This window comes from Emys orbicularis, chromosome 5 (assembly GCF_028017835.1).
Source record: "Emys orbicularis isolate rEmyOrb1 chromosome 5, rEmyOrb1.hap1, whole genome shotgun sequence".
In the NCBI taxonomy this organism is placed as follows: domain Eukaryota; kingdom Metazoa; phylum Chordata; order Testudines; family Emydidae; genus Emys; species Emys orbicularis.
In genome coordinates this window covers 145,530,329-145,547,825 of record NC_088687.1, presented here as the reverse complement: position 1 = coordinate 145,547,825, position 17,497 = coordinate 145,530,329, and the positions used below count along the sequence as shown (strand labels likewise).

General features: G+C 65.6%; 1 protein-coding gene across 1 annotated transcript; it reads left to right on the top strand.

Moving 5' to 3' along the window:
• The first annotated feature begins 9,430 nt into the window (after positions 1–9,430).
• TLX2 (T cell leukemia homeobox 2) lies at positions 9,431–13,810 on the top strand. Its single transcript, XM_065405531.1, has 3 exons — positions 9,431–9,830; positions 12,454–12,691; positions 13,594–13,810. Exons 1-3 carry the CDS (start codon positions 9,431–9,433, stop codon positions 13,808–13,810), a joined length of 855 nt encoding a protein of 284 aa, XP_065261603.1.
• Positions 13,811–17,497: the final 3,687 nt, after the last annotated feature.

The following is a 17,497-nucleotide window of genomic DNA, read 5'->3' as shown; positions in this document are numbered from 1 at the left end:
AGATTCCTGGTGCCTGGGGCTCCGGACATCCCTGTCTCTGGGGGCGCCAGCAGGAGGCTTTTAACGACATTCCCAAGTGCATTCCTTAGGATGGGTTCCTGGGGTGGCAGCTGAGAGCGGGCCCCGGCGTGCTGGGCACTGCCCGGACACAGGGAGAGATGGTCCCTGCCCCACAGGCTCAGTGGAGGAACGTGGCTCGTCCCAGGCGAGGGGCAGGTTGTTTGCCAAGCCCCAGGACGGATGGCCCCAGCAGATTGGGGATGGAGCCAGCCTTGAAAGCCAGGGGTCCTGCTGCCCAGTGCAGTGCCCTCCCGCCCGGGTGCCACCACTGCCCTGCTTGTGCCCTCGGGGGCTGTGTGGCTCCTACATGGGCGTGGGCGTGGGCTGGCTCCCTCCCGGCTCGCTGGCATTTGTTCCATTGGGTTTAACGACTTTCCGGCTTCGCCAGGCGGAAGCGGCGCCGGTTGCGCAGACGTCACTGGCTGCGGCTCGCGTCACCCCGCCCTGCGTGCCAGCTCCGCCCCGGGGTGGGCACGGGCGCAGGGAGTGTTTCATGCAGTTATGAAGTGTCTGATTGAGGCAGGAGGCGCCAGCAGCTCCCTGGGGAGTAGCAAGGCCAGGACTGGAGGCCCAAGCGCAGGCTCAAGTAATCCAATCTGGGCCGGCTGCAATCAAATTAGCCCAGAATTAACCCAGCGGCCAAGAGGAGCTGACTGTCCCTCCTTGCCAGCGGGTTTGGGGGAGAGGGAGGAAGCCAGGACGTCTTGGAATAATGAGATTACGCGGGGGCGGGGGATCGAGTGGCTTGGCAGCCGCTCCCTCCCGTAACCCAGGGCCCTAGTGGGCCTCGCAGCTTAATTGGCGCGTGTGCGAGGCAGCTCCTGGGAAGCCGGGTTGTCAAAGCTGAAGGGCGGGCAGGGCCCGTTTTAATAACTGCTGCCTCTTCCCCCCCCCCCGCCCCAGGAAGGAACATCTGAGCCCCGCACGGATCCCGGAGCAGGGAGGAGCCATTGCCCAGGGTGTCCCTGCAGAAATGCACAGCCAGGAAATTCCGCATCTGCAGCGACGCCAGCTGCTCCCCACAACTGGCAGCGACGCCAGCCTGCCAACGGGGCACAAGAGCCGTGGGGCTTGTGCTTGGGCCAAGGCCAGTCGCTGGGATGGGGGATCTTCGCAGGAAATGATGCGCACGGTCCCTGACCAGGGGCGGGATCAGAAATTGTCCTCCGGAGGAAACACACCTGTCTCTGGGGCAGGGTCTGTCCAGCGCCCGGCACGATGGGGCCCTGGTGTGTGACTGGGAACTCTAGGCCCCACTGCAATACAGAGTAGAACAATAACATCTCTCCAGGGTGTATTATGCTCATCACTGTAACATCAGCACTTCTTCATTCATACACACCCACCCACACGCAGGGTGCACACCCACACCCACACTCAGGGTGCACACCCACACCCACACAGGGCGCACATACACGCAGAGTGGACACACACACACGCAGGGCACACACACACACAGGGTGCACACACACACAGGGCGCACACCCACATACGCAGGGCGCACGCACACACACACACGCAGGGTTCACACACCCCCACACGCAGGGTGCACACACACACACACACACACACACACACACACAGGCTGAGTGCATGTGCACACACACACAGGGCGCACACACACACACGCAGGGCGCGCGCACACACACACACACAGGCTGAGTGCATGCACACACACACACGCAGGGTGCACACACACACGCAGGGTGCACACACACACACATGCAGGGTGCACACACACCCACACCCACACATGCACAGGCTGAGTGCATGCGCACACACACACACGCAGGGTGCACATCCACACAGGGCGTACACACACACGCGCAGAGTGGACGCACACACACGCAGGGTGAACACACACACAGGGTGCACACCCACACAGGGCGCACACCCACATACGCAGGGCACACACACCCACACCGGGCGCACACCCCCACACACAGGGTGCACACACACACACACAGACTGAGTGCGTGTGCACACACACACGCAGGGCACACACACACACAGGCTGAGTGCATGCGCACCCACACCCACACAGGGCGCACACACCCACACCGGGCATGCACCCACACACGCAGGGTGCACACACCCACACACACACAGGTTGAGTGCATGCGCGCACACACACATGCAGGGTGCACACCCACACAGGGCGCACACACACACACGCAGGGCGCACACACACAGGCTGAGTGCATGCACACACACACACACACATGCAGGGTGCACACCCACACAGGGCGCACACACACATACGCAGGGCGCACACACACACACACACACACAGGGCACACACACACACGCAGGGTGCACACACACACACATGCAGGGTGCACACACACACACGCAGGGCGCACACACACACGCAGGGTGCACACACACACACATGCAGGGTGCACACACACACACGCAGGGCGCACACACACACACACACACACAGGTGTGTATAACTCTGTTGGTGTAGTGACATATTCCACATGCACAAGACAAACCTTGCCAATAAAAGTCCAGGAGGAGCCGAATGGGAACGTGCCCATTAAGGTGCAGCAGCTGCCTGGCAGAATGGTGAGAAAGCGAAACACTCACGGCGAAGTGGAGAACTGCTGGGCTGGGCACCCCCCGGCTCCCCGTTAGAGCCCAGCCTTGCGCCAGCAAATCTGGGCTAATTACTAAAGGCAGAGCCTGGGCCCCTGGCTGGGCCTGAGCGGGTCAGTCACCCTGCCACGGCTCCCTCTGCCTCTCCAGAGCCCTTTGCTCCCCTCACCTGTGTCCAAAACTGGGGGGATTTTCTGGCCCTGATTCCCCCTCAGGATCGAACGGTTCCCTTCCCCCCGAACAGTCTGTTCACATCAGCCGCTGGAGCCAGCTCAGTACCACCTGTGGCCCGTGGCGGCCCGTCTGTTCCCAGTCTCCCAGAATCTGGAGCGGCCTGAGGCACCCGTGGGCAGAGGCTCGTTCCTCCCTAATTGGTCCTAGTCGCAGCTGCAGGGTTGGGGCACAACCCCTAGATTAGTGCTCAGGAACCAGGCCAGGCCTAAAAGCATGAGAAAAAAAACGTTAGATTCTTAAAATGTCCCGTGCCGGGCTCCCGTGTTCCCCCTGTGCTGGGCTCCCGTGTTCCCCCCACACCGGGCTCCCATGTCCACCCCGTGCCGGGCTCCCGTGTCCGCCCCGTGCCAGGCTCCCGTGTTCGTCCCGTGCCAGGTTCCCGGGTTGTGTCCACGCTGGAGCCATTGGGTCATGCGTCCAGCTTCTCCCCAGCACAACCCTGCTGCTCTTGGGCAACGGAAGCTGAGGGCTCCGTGATTCACACAAGACATTTCCCAGGGAGGCCGGCTACCCACAGCTCCCAAGGGACGCGATGGATTCTCCAGCCTGGCTGCCTTTCTGGACGATGCTTCAGTTGAACAAGTTACTGGCCTCAGCCCAGGGGTAGCTGGGCCTGTGGCATACAGGAGCTCAGAGTATCTGCTGGCACCCTGTGGCCTGAAGCTCTGTGGATTCCGGGACTCCAGCCGATGGGGCTTTAAAGGGAACCCCGAACACTGGGCAGGTTGGCGGCACAGAGCTGGCGGCGCCTGAGGGCGCTTGTCCCGGCAGCACCAAGCGCACTCATGGTGGTGTAGGAATGCCAGTGACAACCCAAGCCCCGGATCCCACGCACCCTGGGGCAGCGCTGCCATCAGGCTCCCAGCCAGGGAGAGCAGGTGGGAGAAGGCAGGAGCTGGGACCACACTGGGTCCGGCCGTTCCTGACGCTAAGTCTGCAGAACAGTTTCCATTCCAGGGGATCAGACCTTTCCCTCACCTCCCCCTTCGCAGCTGACACTCCCCAGCCCTGGGCTCTGCCTGCAGTGAGATCAGCGGCTGGGCAGAATCCCTCCAGCTCTCCTGAGCTCCCCGGGGGCGTGGTGGGGGTGTGTGTGACCGTCCTCTCCTGTCCTGAATGAGAAATCTGGCTTTTCTTTCAAACACACCTGCACAGAGCTCAATTCAAAACCGGACTGGAAACTCCACCCTGGTCCTGGACCACTTGCCGTGCAACACTGGCAAAAGCAAACTGAGAAATTGGTTTGGAAATCCTGTAAAGCTGCAAAGGTTTGAGACGGCAGCAAGTGTGGGGGCTGCTGCAAAGAGGTTGTCTCTGCACTTAAAATGCAGTGCACACGTGCACACCCATGCACACACCCACACCCATGCACACACGCACACACGCAAACACTCGCACACATCCATGCACACACATGTAAACACACGCACACACCAATGCGCACACACACCCATGCAAACACATCCACTCACACACACACACACGTAAACACATGCACACACCCATGCACGCACACAGATTCCATGTATGCATGGTTGACAGACACATGATAACCTGGACAGACATGTGACGTTGCACACACCTCTAGCTGCATCACCTGCCCAATAATCCATCTTCCAGGGACTTAGGTTAAAATTCCAGCCCTCTGGGTAATTTCAAACAGCTGCTGGTTGGGGTTTTAATCAAGCTGCTGGCAAAAGGTTCCCTTCTCCCCAGAGTGAGGCATCTGCTCCCAGGTGCCCAGACGAGTCCCAGGGACGATGCCATTTGGCCAGGGCCAGGGCCAGCAGCAGTTTGGCCAGGCGTGTATGCCACGTGACATCGTGAGTTGCCGCAGGGGGGAGCGGCTGCTCCAGCCCATGACTGGGGCAATTCCCAGCTCCACTGGGACCCAGCGTTTGGGGGATTCAGGGGTGGGGCATTCATAGGGCTAGAAAAGGACTCCTTTCTGGAGCCATTTTAGATGCATTAGGAATTCTGGGCTTTTCTTGCCCTCTCAGCCCTGTGCAGCCGGCTTCCTGGGGGGTGGGGGGATCCTGGACTCACTCTCCCATCGACTTCAACATGGATCCCCAGGCCAAGGGACACAGCCAGGAGCCCTGCCAACTGGGTAGGAGCTCCCGGACTTTCCAAAGATTGTCTTTGCCTCTATGTCTTAACGGGGTGGGGGTGGGTACAGCTCACTTCAGGCTCTGCCACTTGGGATCCAACCCCCCCCCCCCCAGCCCCGGGTAACCCAGCACCATCCCAACCAGCCTCACTACAGCCCACCGTGCAGGCCCAACCCATGTGTGCATGGGGGGCGGGGGTGACTGTCTGGGGGGCTATGGGCAGCCGCTACCGGAATGGTAGGAACCATTAGGAAAGGGACAGATAAAAGGACAGTAAATATTGTTACGTCCACACCTTGGATACTGTGTGCAGTTCGGGTCTCAAAAAAGATATATTGGACTTGGAAAAGGTGCAGAAAAGGGCAACAAAAATGCTGAGGGGTCTCGAACAGCTTCCGAATGAGGAGAGGTTAAAGAGACTGGGGCTGTTCAGCTTGGAAAAGAGACGACTAAGGGGAGATATGATTGAGGTCTATACAATCATGACGGGTGTGGAGAAAGTGAATAAGGAAGTGTTCTTTACTCCTTCTCCTAACACAAGAACTAGGGGTCACCCAATGAAATTAATAGGCAGCAGGTTTAAAACACACAAAAGGAAGTATTTCTTCACATAACGCAGTCAACCTATGGAACTCCTTGCCAGGGGATGTTGTGAAGGCCAAAAATATAACTGGGTTAAAAAAGAATTATAGAAGTTCCTGGAGAATGAGTCCATCAATGGCTATTAGCCCAGATGGTCAGAGACGCAATGTCATGGTATGGGAATCCCTAAGTCTCTGACCACCAGACACTGGGCCGGGAGGACAAGGATTGGATCACTCAGTAACTGCCCTGCTCTGTTCGCTCCCCCTGCAGCACCTGGCACTGGCCACTATCAGAGACAGGAGACTGGGCTAGATGGACCATTGGTCTGACCCCTATGGCCGTTCTTGTGGGGGGGTTGCTATGCGTCGCTCCACCCACGTGTTCATTCAGGCTCCGGCAGCAGTGGCCTGGCTGTGAATCCCATTGGCAGAGCCGTGGGGGGTCGTGGGGTCCCTTGGAGGCGGGCAGCTCTCGGCTCTGATGTTGCTGGTCCCTGTCTGTGTGACCCCGGGGCCAGGAACACACTCTGCTGCCCGGTGGGGGTCGGACGGGCTCTGTCTCGACCTCCCGCTCTGGGGGAGACTGCGACTGGGAACCATTGCACATGGGCCAGTCCCGGTGGGTGACCCTGCGCTGAGCCCTGGCCCTGCTCACACACACGCACATTCATGAGAACGGACACGCAGGACAGAGCAATGGTCCATCCAGCCCTGTCTCCGACAGTGGGCAGAGCTTCCGGGGGAGTGTACGGACAGGGCAGTAGGAGGGATCCACCCGCCTTCCCCTCCTGGCTTCTGGCAGCCAGAGGTTTAGAGACACCCAGAGCATGGGGCTGCAGCTCCGACCATCCTGGCTAATAGCCATTGCTGGACCTAACCTCCAGGAACTGATCTAGTTCTGTTTTGAACCCAGGTACCCTTCTGACCTCCCCAATACCCCTGGCAGCGAGTCCCTGGGTTCTCTGTGCACTGGGGGAAGAATGCTTCCGCTGCTGCCTGCTCATTTCACAGAGGGGCCGGGGGCTGTTGTGGGAACTGGTCAAGAACGGGTCAGACTCTTCCCAAGTGTAAAACTTCTGCACCCCAGCCACACCCCTGCAGGGACCAGGGGGGACCTGCCTGTTTGCCAACAAGAGGGTCAACCACTCTGGATCCCTGCCCCAAATTCCCAGCCTGGCCGGGAGCCAAAGCCAAGCCTGGGGGTCTCGCCCTTCCCCATGAGACCGGGCCTGGGGGCAGCAGAGAACATTGCACTGCCTGGGGGGATCTTAGCCTGGGGACTGTCCCCCTTGTGCCGCTGGGGGTTGGGGCCGACCCCTTCTCCGGTCCCCGCCCAGCTCCTGTAATTAACGGGGGGGGGGGGGTGGCTGGCACAGCAGGGAGGGGGCAGTGAGCGGCGGCTGGGCCTGGGGGGCTGGCAGGTGGGAGGGCACCGCGTGGGGCGCAGAGCTGGGACCGGGGCACTCCCGGCGCTGGGACCAGGGGCCGGAGCCGGGCCGGAGATTTACAGCCTGGCTGCCCCGGTAATGTCATTTCCCCGAGACAGGCCGCGCTGGGGCTGCGCCTGTGGGTCCTGGGGCAGCTGCCCTCTGTGCTCCGGAGCGAGGAGCCCGGCCCGGCCTGGCCCCAGCCCTGCCCTGGGGCTCAGCGCCCGCCCAGCCACCCCAGACCGCCAGGCGGGGCGAGGCCGGACCCGAGTCCCTGCCTGGCCCCGCTCTGGGCGGCCACAAACCGAACCGCGGCCCCCAGGCCGGCCGGGGCGGTTCCCGGTGACTAGCTGGGCTGGGCGGGGGGCGAAGAAGGGGGCTGGAGGCCCCCCCACGCCGCAGGAGCCGCCGGCAGGGGCGGAACGGCCCCCGGGGAGGGGAACGGTCCTTTGCGAGTTTTAGCTCAGCGCTGCCCGAGCCTGGCTGGGCTGGAAGCCGGGACGGACGCAGTCCGGGGCCCGATCCGCAGCCACCCGCGAGGGGAGCGATCCCGCGGCCGCCCCGCGCTGCTGTGAGCGGGTCAGTGGGAGCCCCCGGGGCGGGGCGCGGCGCTCCCGGGCGGATTAACTCGGTTATCGCGTTACTCGGCCCCGAGCGCCAGCGGCGATTACGGGGGGGTCAGTGCGGAGCGGGGGGGGACAGTGCCCTGCGGAGGGGGGATTGCAGGCGGGGGGGCAGGGCCCTGCGGCGTCCTGCGGAGGGGGGATTGCAGGGGGGGGGCAGTGCCCTGCGGCGTCCTGCGGGGGGGGTTGCAGGCGGGGGGGGGGTTTGCAGGCGGGGGGGCAGTGCTCCGCGGCGGACTGTGGGCCCCAGGATCCCGGCAAGGGGAGACCCCGGGCGCCGTGGGGCGGGCGGTGCTGGCGCTGCAGGTGTTCGCAGCTCTGCCCCCCCCCCCCCAAGGCCCCGCGCTGCGCTTGGGGAAGCCGTTCCGGGGCTCGGGGATCCCCCCACGCGGATCCCGCAGACACGGGCCGGGTCCTCTGACCTTTCTTCCTCCCTGGGCCCGGGTCCCGGCTCCCCTCGCCCCACCCCTCGCGAGCCCGTGGCTACCCCCGCCGCGGCGCCCGGGACGGAATGGGACGGGCCAGGCTGTGCCCGACTCCTGGAACCCCCTTGGCCCTGCCCCCCCCCCAGGTCGAACGTGCCTGGCCCTGCGGCAGCCGCTGAACCCCAAGCTGGGGGGAAGGTGGGCGCTGGCTCCCCGCGGCTCCGGCCGGCCGGTCAGTGGCTCTGGCGAGGGGCGGCCCGTGGTTCCTGCCCCCGCCCAGCGAGCCGCACACGGATTGTCCTGCTGGGGCAGGGACCCCGCCGGGGGACGCAGGTGCGGCTGCCCGAGCGCAGCTGGAAGGGGCGGCCGGGGTGAGGGGCGATGGGAACGCGGCCGCCGCGGGTCCCGCCGAGCCGGGCGGGTAGTTCCGCTGGCTAAAGCCCCGCCGCCTTCGCTGGGATTGAGCGTTGGGTTGGGAGCGCGCTGGGGCCGGGCCGGTTCGCCCCGGGGGCTGTGTTCAGTGTCCCGGCCCCGGCCCGGCCCAGTCCCCTGCTCGCGCCTTACGACGTCTCTCTGCCCCGGGCCAGTCTCACTCTGTCCCGGGCCGGTTCCCTCCGGGGCCGCGGCGGCTCGGGGCGCTCAGGCCGCCCTGACCCGCTCTCCCGGCGGCCTGGGGCGCTGCGGCTCCGGCTCGGGCGCTGCCGGCTCGCGGGTCTGAGCGGGGTACCCGGCCTGGTTTAGAAGCGCGGGACGCCTGGGCGCTGCCCAAAGGCCCTGGGGGGACCCGGCACCGCGCATCGCAGAACCCAGCTCGGGCCAGGCCCTGCTCCGGGGGCGCCCTTGGAGCAGCACCGGACCCGGGCCCGCCCCTCTGGCCAGGGCGGCTCCTGCGGCGATTTGGCCCGTGCCCTGGAGGCTGGGCCCCCTTGGCCCGCGCCTGGCCTAGGGAGCGCCGCGCCGAGCCGCGGGTGGGCTCCGGACCCGCTCGCGGGGCCCTGGGGGGGGCGCGCCCCGAATTCGTTTTGCACAGAAATAAAAGGGGCGGTTCCCCTCGACTCCCGTGGCCACGCCCTCTTTGGGTGAGGCCTGTCAATCACTGCCGGAGGCCGCCAATCAGCGGGCAGGCGCCCGGGCTTTTGGCCCCTGCCGCTGGAACGGGGCAGAAGAGCGCGCGCTGCCCCGGGGGCCCAGGCGCTCTCCGGGTACGTGCGGCCGCGCGCGGAGCCCAGCGTCCCAGTGCCGTGCGCCCAGGGGGCCGGGGGCCCTGCGCATGGGGCCGGCTCCAGCGGGGGGCCTGCAGCGGGGGCGCCCCGGCGGGGGCGGGAGAGCGCGCGGGGAGCCGGGGTGCGGAGCGCGTCCCTCCCCATGGAGCCCTCGGGGCTGGAGCAGGAGGGCCCGGGCCAGACCCACCCGCACCACGAGCCCATCAGCTTCGGCATCGACCAGATCCTGAGCAGCCCGGAGCAGGGCAGCTGCTTGGGGCCGGCCCGCCCGGCGGGGGAGTCAGACTACGCGCTCTACGGGAGCGGCTGCAGCGGCGCGTACAACCCCGCCTGCTCACTGGGCTCCTACAGCCTCAGCCGGAGCATGACCGTGGCCCCGGGGGGCCCCGCGGGAGGGGTGATCCGGGTGCCGGCGCACAGACCCCTGCCCCCCGCGCCAGGGGCACCCGCCGCTCCCCCGCAGCCGGGGGTCCCCGGCCTCCCCAGCCTCCCCTTCCCCTGGATGGAGAGCAGCAGGCGCCTCGCCAAAGACCGGCTTTCAGGTGAGCCCCCCGCCAGCTCCCTGGCCCGGCTGGCAGAGCCCCCGGCCCAGCGGGGAGCGCCCGATCCCCGCCCCTCTCTCGGGAGCGCTCAGCCAAGGGGCCCGGACGGGCATGAAACTGGGCCCGATCCCGGCAGGTGCCGAGCGCTCCTCGCTGACATCCCCGGCCGGATCGGGCTCTGCCGCCCTCTGTCCGCAGGGCTCGTGCGGGACGGGGCTGCCCGGCCCTGGGCAGGGAGCGGCCAGCGACTCCGCGCCCCGCAGCACGAACGCGGGGCGGGGGCAGGGCGGCGGCTCCGGCTGCTCGCCCCGGGGAGAGTCCGGCCCAGCACAGGCCTGGCCAGTTCGGTGCCTCGGCTCCGGGGCAGAGTCAGCGTCTGTTCCCGGACCCCGCTGCGGGGCCGCCAGAGAACCAGGACGAGGAGAGCGGACCCCGCACCGGGGAAGTTCCCCCTGCCCTTGGCCGGGGCATCCGGACATCCCCAGCTCAGCGGGGCCCTGGCCGTGACACGGCTCCCGGCGGCGGGCGCTGGAGGGGAGATCTCGGCCCACGGAGGCAGGATTCCCCCTGGAACCGGAGCCGGGCCCCGGGGGGACGCGCCTGGCGAGCGCCCTGAATGCCCCGCCGGGTCCAGCGCGGTGCGCACCGAGTGACAGCGGTGCGGCGCCCGGGGGCCCCGGCTGCGCTCGGGCAGGTGGGTCCCCGGTCCCGCCGACTCCGGCTGGGGCTGTGCTAGGGCGCGGCGGCCGCCCCCGGGCCCCGGTGTCCCAGCTGCCGCTCCCCGCCCAGCGCCCGGCGTGGGCACGGGCTGGGGGAGGGGCAACCCCCGACCCGGGTCTGGGGAGAAACGTCCCCAGATGCGCGGGCGATTCGGAACCGGCTCCGGCTCACGTCGCTGTTTCCGGACCCGCCCGGTCCTTTCGCCGCCCACTCCCCGGGGACCGGCAGTCGGGTCCCGCGGCCCCAGGCCGGGCTCGCTGAGCAGGAGCAGGGGGCAGCCCGGAGCCCCGATCCCAGCCCCATGTCCCCTCGGAGCTGGAGCCAGGCGGCGGGAAGGGACTGGGGGTCCTGAGGCAGCCTCCGCAGCCCCCCTCCCGCCGTGCGCCCCAGGACTCCCCCACCCGCAGCTGACGGGACTGGCGATCTGCTGGGGATTGCGAGGGCAGGTGTTGTGAGCAGCAGCCCGGACGCCTGGGTTCGGTGCCCAGCTCTGATGCTGCTTTGCCAGGGAAGGTCGGTCTGTCCATCTGCTCCCAGCACACCCGGGAGCCTCTGGCCCTTAGCGGGACCCAGAGCAGCAGGTTCCTGCCCAGGTGTGTTTATCGCTTCAGCGGGTCCATCCCTGTCCCTGAAGCACCTGGGCACCTCCCTGGCCGGCTGGCAGAAGCTGGGGGCCCCGGCTGGGGGGGTGTTTGGCTCCCGATTGACCGGGCGGAAAGGCCTTTTCCCAGTGCAGGGTTGGAGCTCCTGACCTGGCTGCTGCGGGCGGGTGTCTAGACCCGGGGCAGGGTGCGGAGTGCAGCGGGGCTGTTTGTCCTGGGCTTCGAGCCCGATCTTAGCCCTGGGGGAGGGGGAGTCCGTGTTCCCCTCCTGCCCCATTGCTGGCAGTGGGCAGTGGGCGATGACGAGGTAGGGTTGCTAACGCTCCGGATTGTCCTGGAGTTTCCAGGCGCTAAAGCTGATGCTATGTGATGAATCTCCAGGAATGTGGCCAACCACAGCTGGCATCCCTAGGTGAGGGCAGGCGGCCTGGGCAGGCCAGGTGTCCGGGGGAGCCAGGGCTGGGCTCCGCCATGCTCCCGGGTGCCCTCGGCTCAGGGCTGGGCTCTGCCCTACCTGTGACTTGGCGAGGAGCCCACGCGTGCTGGGCCGTGGCTGGCGGGTCGGACGGAGCCGGCCCCTCCCCGGCGTAGCTGCGATCAATGGGGCCGCTCTCGGCTGCGTCTGCGACCCGCCTCCGAGCCCCCGGCCAGCGCCTGGATGGCCGAGCTGCAGCGACCGGTGCCCAGCCACGTGGGGCGGCCCTGCCGGCTGGGGGGCTCCGGCTGCATGGCCGGTTTCCGCTGCTGCCTGGAGGAGTCTCGTGTCCTGTGCAATGAATCCGGGGCGGGTGGGGGACACGGGACGGTTCCCGAAGCCGGACCGTGCCGGTGGGAGTGGCCCTGAGCCGTGGGTAACGAGGGGGTGGAGCCGGCCGGCGGGGGTGCCAGGCTCCCCAGTGGCTCCGCACCATCCCCCAGCCCTGGGGCCCTGTCGCCCCTGCCGCAGGGGGGACACTCAGTGCCTGGGGTCAGAGTCCGGAGCCCGGCTCCCGGGCAGCTCCACCGGCTGCTTCGGCCCAGATCCCAGCAGGGGCCCAGCAAGGACGCAGCTCGGCGCTATGTCCGGTGCCTGCCCTCCAGCCCCCCGCGCAGTGCTGGCCGCAGGACCCCCGGGCGGGCCGGCTTTGAGCAGGGGGCTGGCAGGCAGCGGGCCCAGCCATTCCTAGTCCGAGGCAGGTGGCCAGTCACTGCCGGAGGAGCTGATGTGCCCCAGCAGGAGACCCCCAGCGCCCATCGCGCCCCGGGGCCCCAGTATCCACCCTGGCCTCTGCCCTGACCTCCGGCCTCCGCTCTGCCTGCAGCTGCGCTGTCCCCGTTCGCCGTGACGCGGCGCATCGGGCACCCCTACCAGAACCGCACCCCCCCCAAGAGGAAGAAGCCGCGCACGTCTTTCAGCCGAGTGCAGATCTGCGAGCTGGAGAAGCGCTTCCACCGGCAGAAGTACCTGGCCTCGGCCGAGCGGGCCACCCTGGCCAAGGCCCTCAAGATGACGGACGCCCAGGTGAAGACCTGGTTCCAGAACCGCCGCACCAAGTGGAGGTAACGCAGCCTGCAGCTCAGGGCTGGGCCCCGCCGCACCCAGCCGGGCGGAGTGCGGGGTACCAACGTCTGCAGCACATCCTCCCTCGCAGCTAGGGGCAAAGGGAGCGCCCCCTGCTGGGGGAGATGGGGCAGGGTTCCTGGGAGCTGCCCCCCAGCCAGGGATCCTGCCCTGCTCCCCACAGCGCCCCCTGCTGGGGGAGATGGGGCAGGGTTCCTGGGAGCTGCCCCCCAGCCAGGGATCCTGCCCTGCTCCCCACAGCGCCCCCTGCTGGGGGAGACCGGGGCTGGGTTCCTGGGAGCTGCCCCCCAGCCAGGGATCCTGCCCTGCTCCCCACAGCGCCCCTGCTGGGGGAGACGGGCAGGGTTCCTGGGAGCTGCTCCCCAGACAGGGATCCTGCTCTGCTCCCCACAGCACCCCCTGCTGGGGGAGACGGGGCCAGGCAAGGGATAACTCAGTGGTTTGAGCATTGGCCTGCTAAACCCGGGGTTGTGCGTTCAATCCTTGAGGGGGCCATTTTGGGAACTGGGGTAAAAATCTATCTGGGGATTGGTCCTGCTTTGAGCAGGGGGTTGGACTAGATACCTCCTGAGGTCCCTTCCAACCCTGATATTCTATAATCCAGGAGCTTCCCCCTAAAGCCAGGGCTCCTGCCCCACTCCCCACAGCGCCCCCTGCTGGGAGTAGCCAGGACTCCTGTTTTGGCAGGGCAGAGTGGCGTTAGACACACGCACAGTGCTGGGGCGGGGGGCTTGAGGAGCTGGCATGGGGCAGGGGTGTGTAGTTGAGGGGCAGGGTGGTGGGAGAGAGGGACTGGCCAGGGGCAGGGCGGGGGTGGGGGTCAAGGCGCAGGCAGCCACTCCAGGCACTAACGCGGCTCTGCCCACGTCCCCCACGGCAGGAGGCAGACGGCGGAGGAGCGCGAGGCCGAGCGCCAGCAGGCCAACCGGCTGATGTTGCACCTGCAGCAGGAGGCCTTCCAGAAGAGCCTGAGCCAGCCGCTGCCGCAGGACCCGCTCTGTATGCACAACTCCTCCCTCTGCGCCCTGCAGAACCTGCAGCCCTGGGCCGAGGACAAGAAGGTCACGTCCGTCTCAGGGGTGGCATCTGTGGTGTGAGGCCCCCGTGCTGCTCCCTGGAGCGGGGGGAGAGACCCGTCTGCACGTCCCCACGGAGGCTGCGGGGTGGTAGGGGCTGGGGCTGGACCCTCCATGCCTGCTGCAGATGCAGATCCCTGGGGCATGGGCTGCTGCCCCCAGGGACCATGATGCCGGTGTGCTCCCAGCTGTGGGCCTGCCCTGCCTCAGCCCCCACGGGGGAGCAAGGAGCCCCAGACACTGACACACCCACCCTGGCAGGCCAGCCCCCACTGACTGACTCAAAGGCTCTGCCTACAGCTGACTTACTAGTGACCTGTACTGCCAATAAAGGGTTAAAGTCTGTGTTAATGGAGACCTAGATCCCATCTGCCAGGGCCCTCCCCATGGGAGCTGCCCCCTGTGACTGGCTGGGGCTCTCTCCAGGGCAATACATGGCCCTCCCCCCCCCACCGCAGGGGGTACAGCCACCCCGACACCTCCAGGCCCTGCCCAGAGCTGCCCCACTGCCTGTGCAGGCTGCCCCAGGATCAGTGAGACCCAGCCCCCACTTTTATGTTAGGACTGGAGGCTCTCCCTGGCTGTGCTGCTGAGGCCCAGGGATGGAGGGGAAGGCCCCCCCCCCGGAGAGAAGTGGGCGCTTGAGGGTGAACGGCGCCCTGGGGAGTGAGCATGGAGCTGTGGGGCTCTGCTCTGACCAGAGCCATGTCCAGCCCGGGGTCCTGTCTGCGGGCAGTGGCTGGTGCCAGAGGCATGAGAGGGAATGAAGAGAGCAGCAGGGGGCTTGGAGCAGAACCACAGGGGCTCTGACTTCCCCTGACTGTGAGCCAGAGCAGAGCTTTCACAGAACCACCCAAACCAGATTTCAGCTTTGTCAGGGACGGAGAATCCACCACAACCCCTGGGAAATGGGTCTCGTGGTTATTTCCCTCTCTTAAATTCCACCTTCTTTCCCGGCTAAATTAGTCTGGCTTCAACCTCCAGCCCTTGGATCCAGCTGACCAGAGCGAAGAGAACTTGGTTCCTAACGTGAGAAAGTGCAGGCTGGGATCGAGTCACCCCTGGACCTTCCCTTTCAGCTGCACCGAGCTCCTGGAGCCGTCACTACCAGGCAGGTTTCTAACCCTTTAACCATCCCCTGGCTCTTCTCCGACCCTGCTCCAGTCTAGCCACGTCCTTCGGGAATGGTGGGCACCGGGACTGGGCCAGGATCCCAGCAGCGGTCGCACCAGTGCCAGATATTGAGGGAAAATCACCTCCCTGCTGCTCCCCGAGATTCCCGTTTACACACATTCCAGGATCGCATTTGCCTTCTGGCTGCAGCGTCGCACGGAGAGCTCATGTTCAGCCGGATTTCACCCCCACCAAAGCTTTGTCCGAGTCGCTGCTCCCCAGGACGGAGCCCCCGCCCGCAGGACGGCCTGCACTCTCTGCTCCTAGATGGACTTCACGTTTGGTTGAACTGAAATACACATGGTTTGCTTGTGGGAGGTGGGGTAGGTCAGAGCTGCAGAGACACCCTCTGTCCTGGGCCTCCCAATGCTGATCTCCCTCCCCATCCATCAGGGCCGATCAGCCCTTGCTCTGGGCGTGGGGGGAGCGGGGGGGCAGGTGCCTGATCTTCAACTGGAAAGTCCGGTCGAAAAAGGGACCTGACAGTGTCTGGTCAGATCTACGCCAGACACCCAAAGCCCGGTTACTGCGAGCACGGGGGCACTGGGTCATCACCTGCATCGGCCCCTACTCAGCCAGCGCTGCCTCCTACCTGCCTCGGCGGCTGCAGCTCCCAGCCCCGGCTCTGCGGGCCAGTCCCTCCACAGCCAGCCAGGCGGGAGGGAGGGAGGGAGGAGAGCTGTGAAGGGCAGGAGAAGGGGGAAGAGGAGCAAATGGGGCGGGGCAGGGGTGGGGCCTTGGGGAAGGGGCAGGGCCTCGGGGGAAGAGGCAGTGCGAGGGAGGTTCCGGCACTCCTGCTAAAGTGTCTGGTTTTAAACATTGCAAAGTTGGGATCACTATGGCTGTATCCTCTTGCCTTTTTCCTCCCAACCCCAGTGCAGGGCTTGGGCCCAGAGAACAAAGTCTGCCCTCGCTGGGGTGACCAGATGCTCCGATTTTATGAGGACAGTCTCAATATTCGGGGCTTTGTCTTATGTAGGCGCCTATTACCCCCCCCCCCCCCCGGGTCTGGTCAGCCTCATCCTAGATGGAAAGGCCCCTTACCCCATCCCACCTCTCCCCACACCCCGAAGCACTGACTCTGCCCCCAGTGTAATTGGCGCTGGCTATGGGCCGGCTGCTGTGTGTAGGGCATAGGGCCCAGCCAGCCAGACACCCAGGGGCCAGGAGGTGCAGCAGGCTGCACTCAGAGCTGTCAAGGTCCCTCCCTGGCATGCCTGGCTGGGCTGCCAGTGGCCCCTGTCTGCCGGACCCCTAAGGGATCCCACTCTTCCTTCAGGGGGGCCACATGGCCTCCCCACCTCCTAGACTGAGCCTCTGGGCTCCAGCCCTCCTATTTCACGCTGGGAGCTCTGCCCAGCCAGGCCAGCTGAGAGACTCCAGGGCAGCGGTGCGCCCATGAATCCTTTGTGTGCCTCAGTTTCCCCTTACACTTTGCAGGGCTCCCCAGTGCAGGGGTGGGGGAGGATTACATTTGCTCTCTGGGCAGGCTGAGAGACACGGGTGGTGTCACCGCCCTGCCTGGGTAGAATGAGCAGAGTCATTAACCCAGAGCCACAGAGACAATGCCAGCTCCGGTGACCTGTCTAGTGGTCGCTCCGGCCAGGGGGTTGTGAACTCAGCCTGCTCCTGCCTGGAGAACAAAGCCCAGATGTGCACAGCTGTGGTTAATGAGGGCTTTGGGGGCTGGAGGAAGCTAGTTCTCTGAGGGGGTTAGAGCCAGCCGGGCAATGGAGTCCCAGCAGCTGGGCTGGTGAATTGCTCCAGACTGCCCAGGCCAGACACTGCGTTACCCGCTCTGTCTCTGCACGGACCCAGGTGCTGCCCACGCTGGGGCCAGGTGACTCATGAACCCGGCTCTGTTTGAGAAATGCGGCTGCGAGTCCTGGCTGGGGGCACAAGTCGCTCCGACATGGACATGCCTCTGCCCAGGGTCTCTCTCAGCTGCCTGGCCAGGCAGAGCTCTCGGGGGGCAGCAGGGGGGCTGCTGGCACCCAGAGGCTCAGTCTAGGAGGCAGGGAGGCTGCAGGGCCTGCCCCGAAGGGAGAGTGGGACCCTTGGGGGGCTGCCCCACTGCAGGGTTCCCCCAAGGGACTGTTGAAAAGTTGGGTCATGGAACATACGAACGTAAGAACAGCCATAGTGGGTCAGATCAATGGTCCTTCTAGCCCAGTGTCCTGTCTTCTGACAGTGGCCAATGCCAGATCCTGCAGAAGGAATTCACAGAACAGGGCAATTATCCAGTTATCCATCCTCCGTCATCCAGTGCCCACCTCTGGCAATCAGAGATTTTGGGTCACCCAGAGCATGGGGCTGTATGTATCCCTGACCAGCTTGGCTAACAGCCATTCATGGACTGATCCTCCATGGACTTCACTAGTTCTTTTTTGAACCCAGTGAAACTTTTGGCCTTCACAGCATCCCCTAGCAACAATCTCCGCAGATCGACTGTGCGTTGTGTGAAGAAATACTTCCTTCTGTTTGTTTTAAACCTGCTGCCTATTCATTTCATTTGGTGACTCCTAGTTCTGGTGT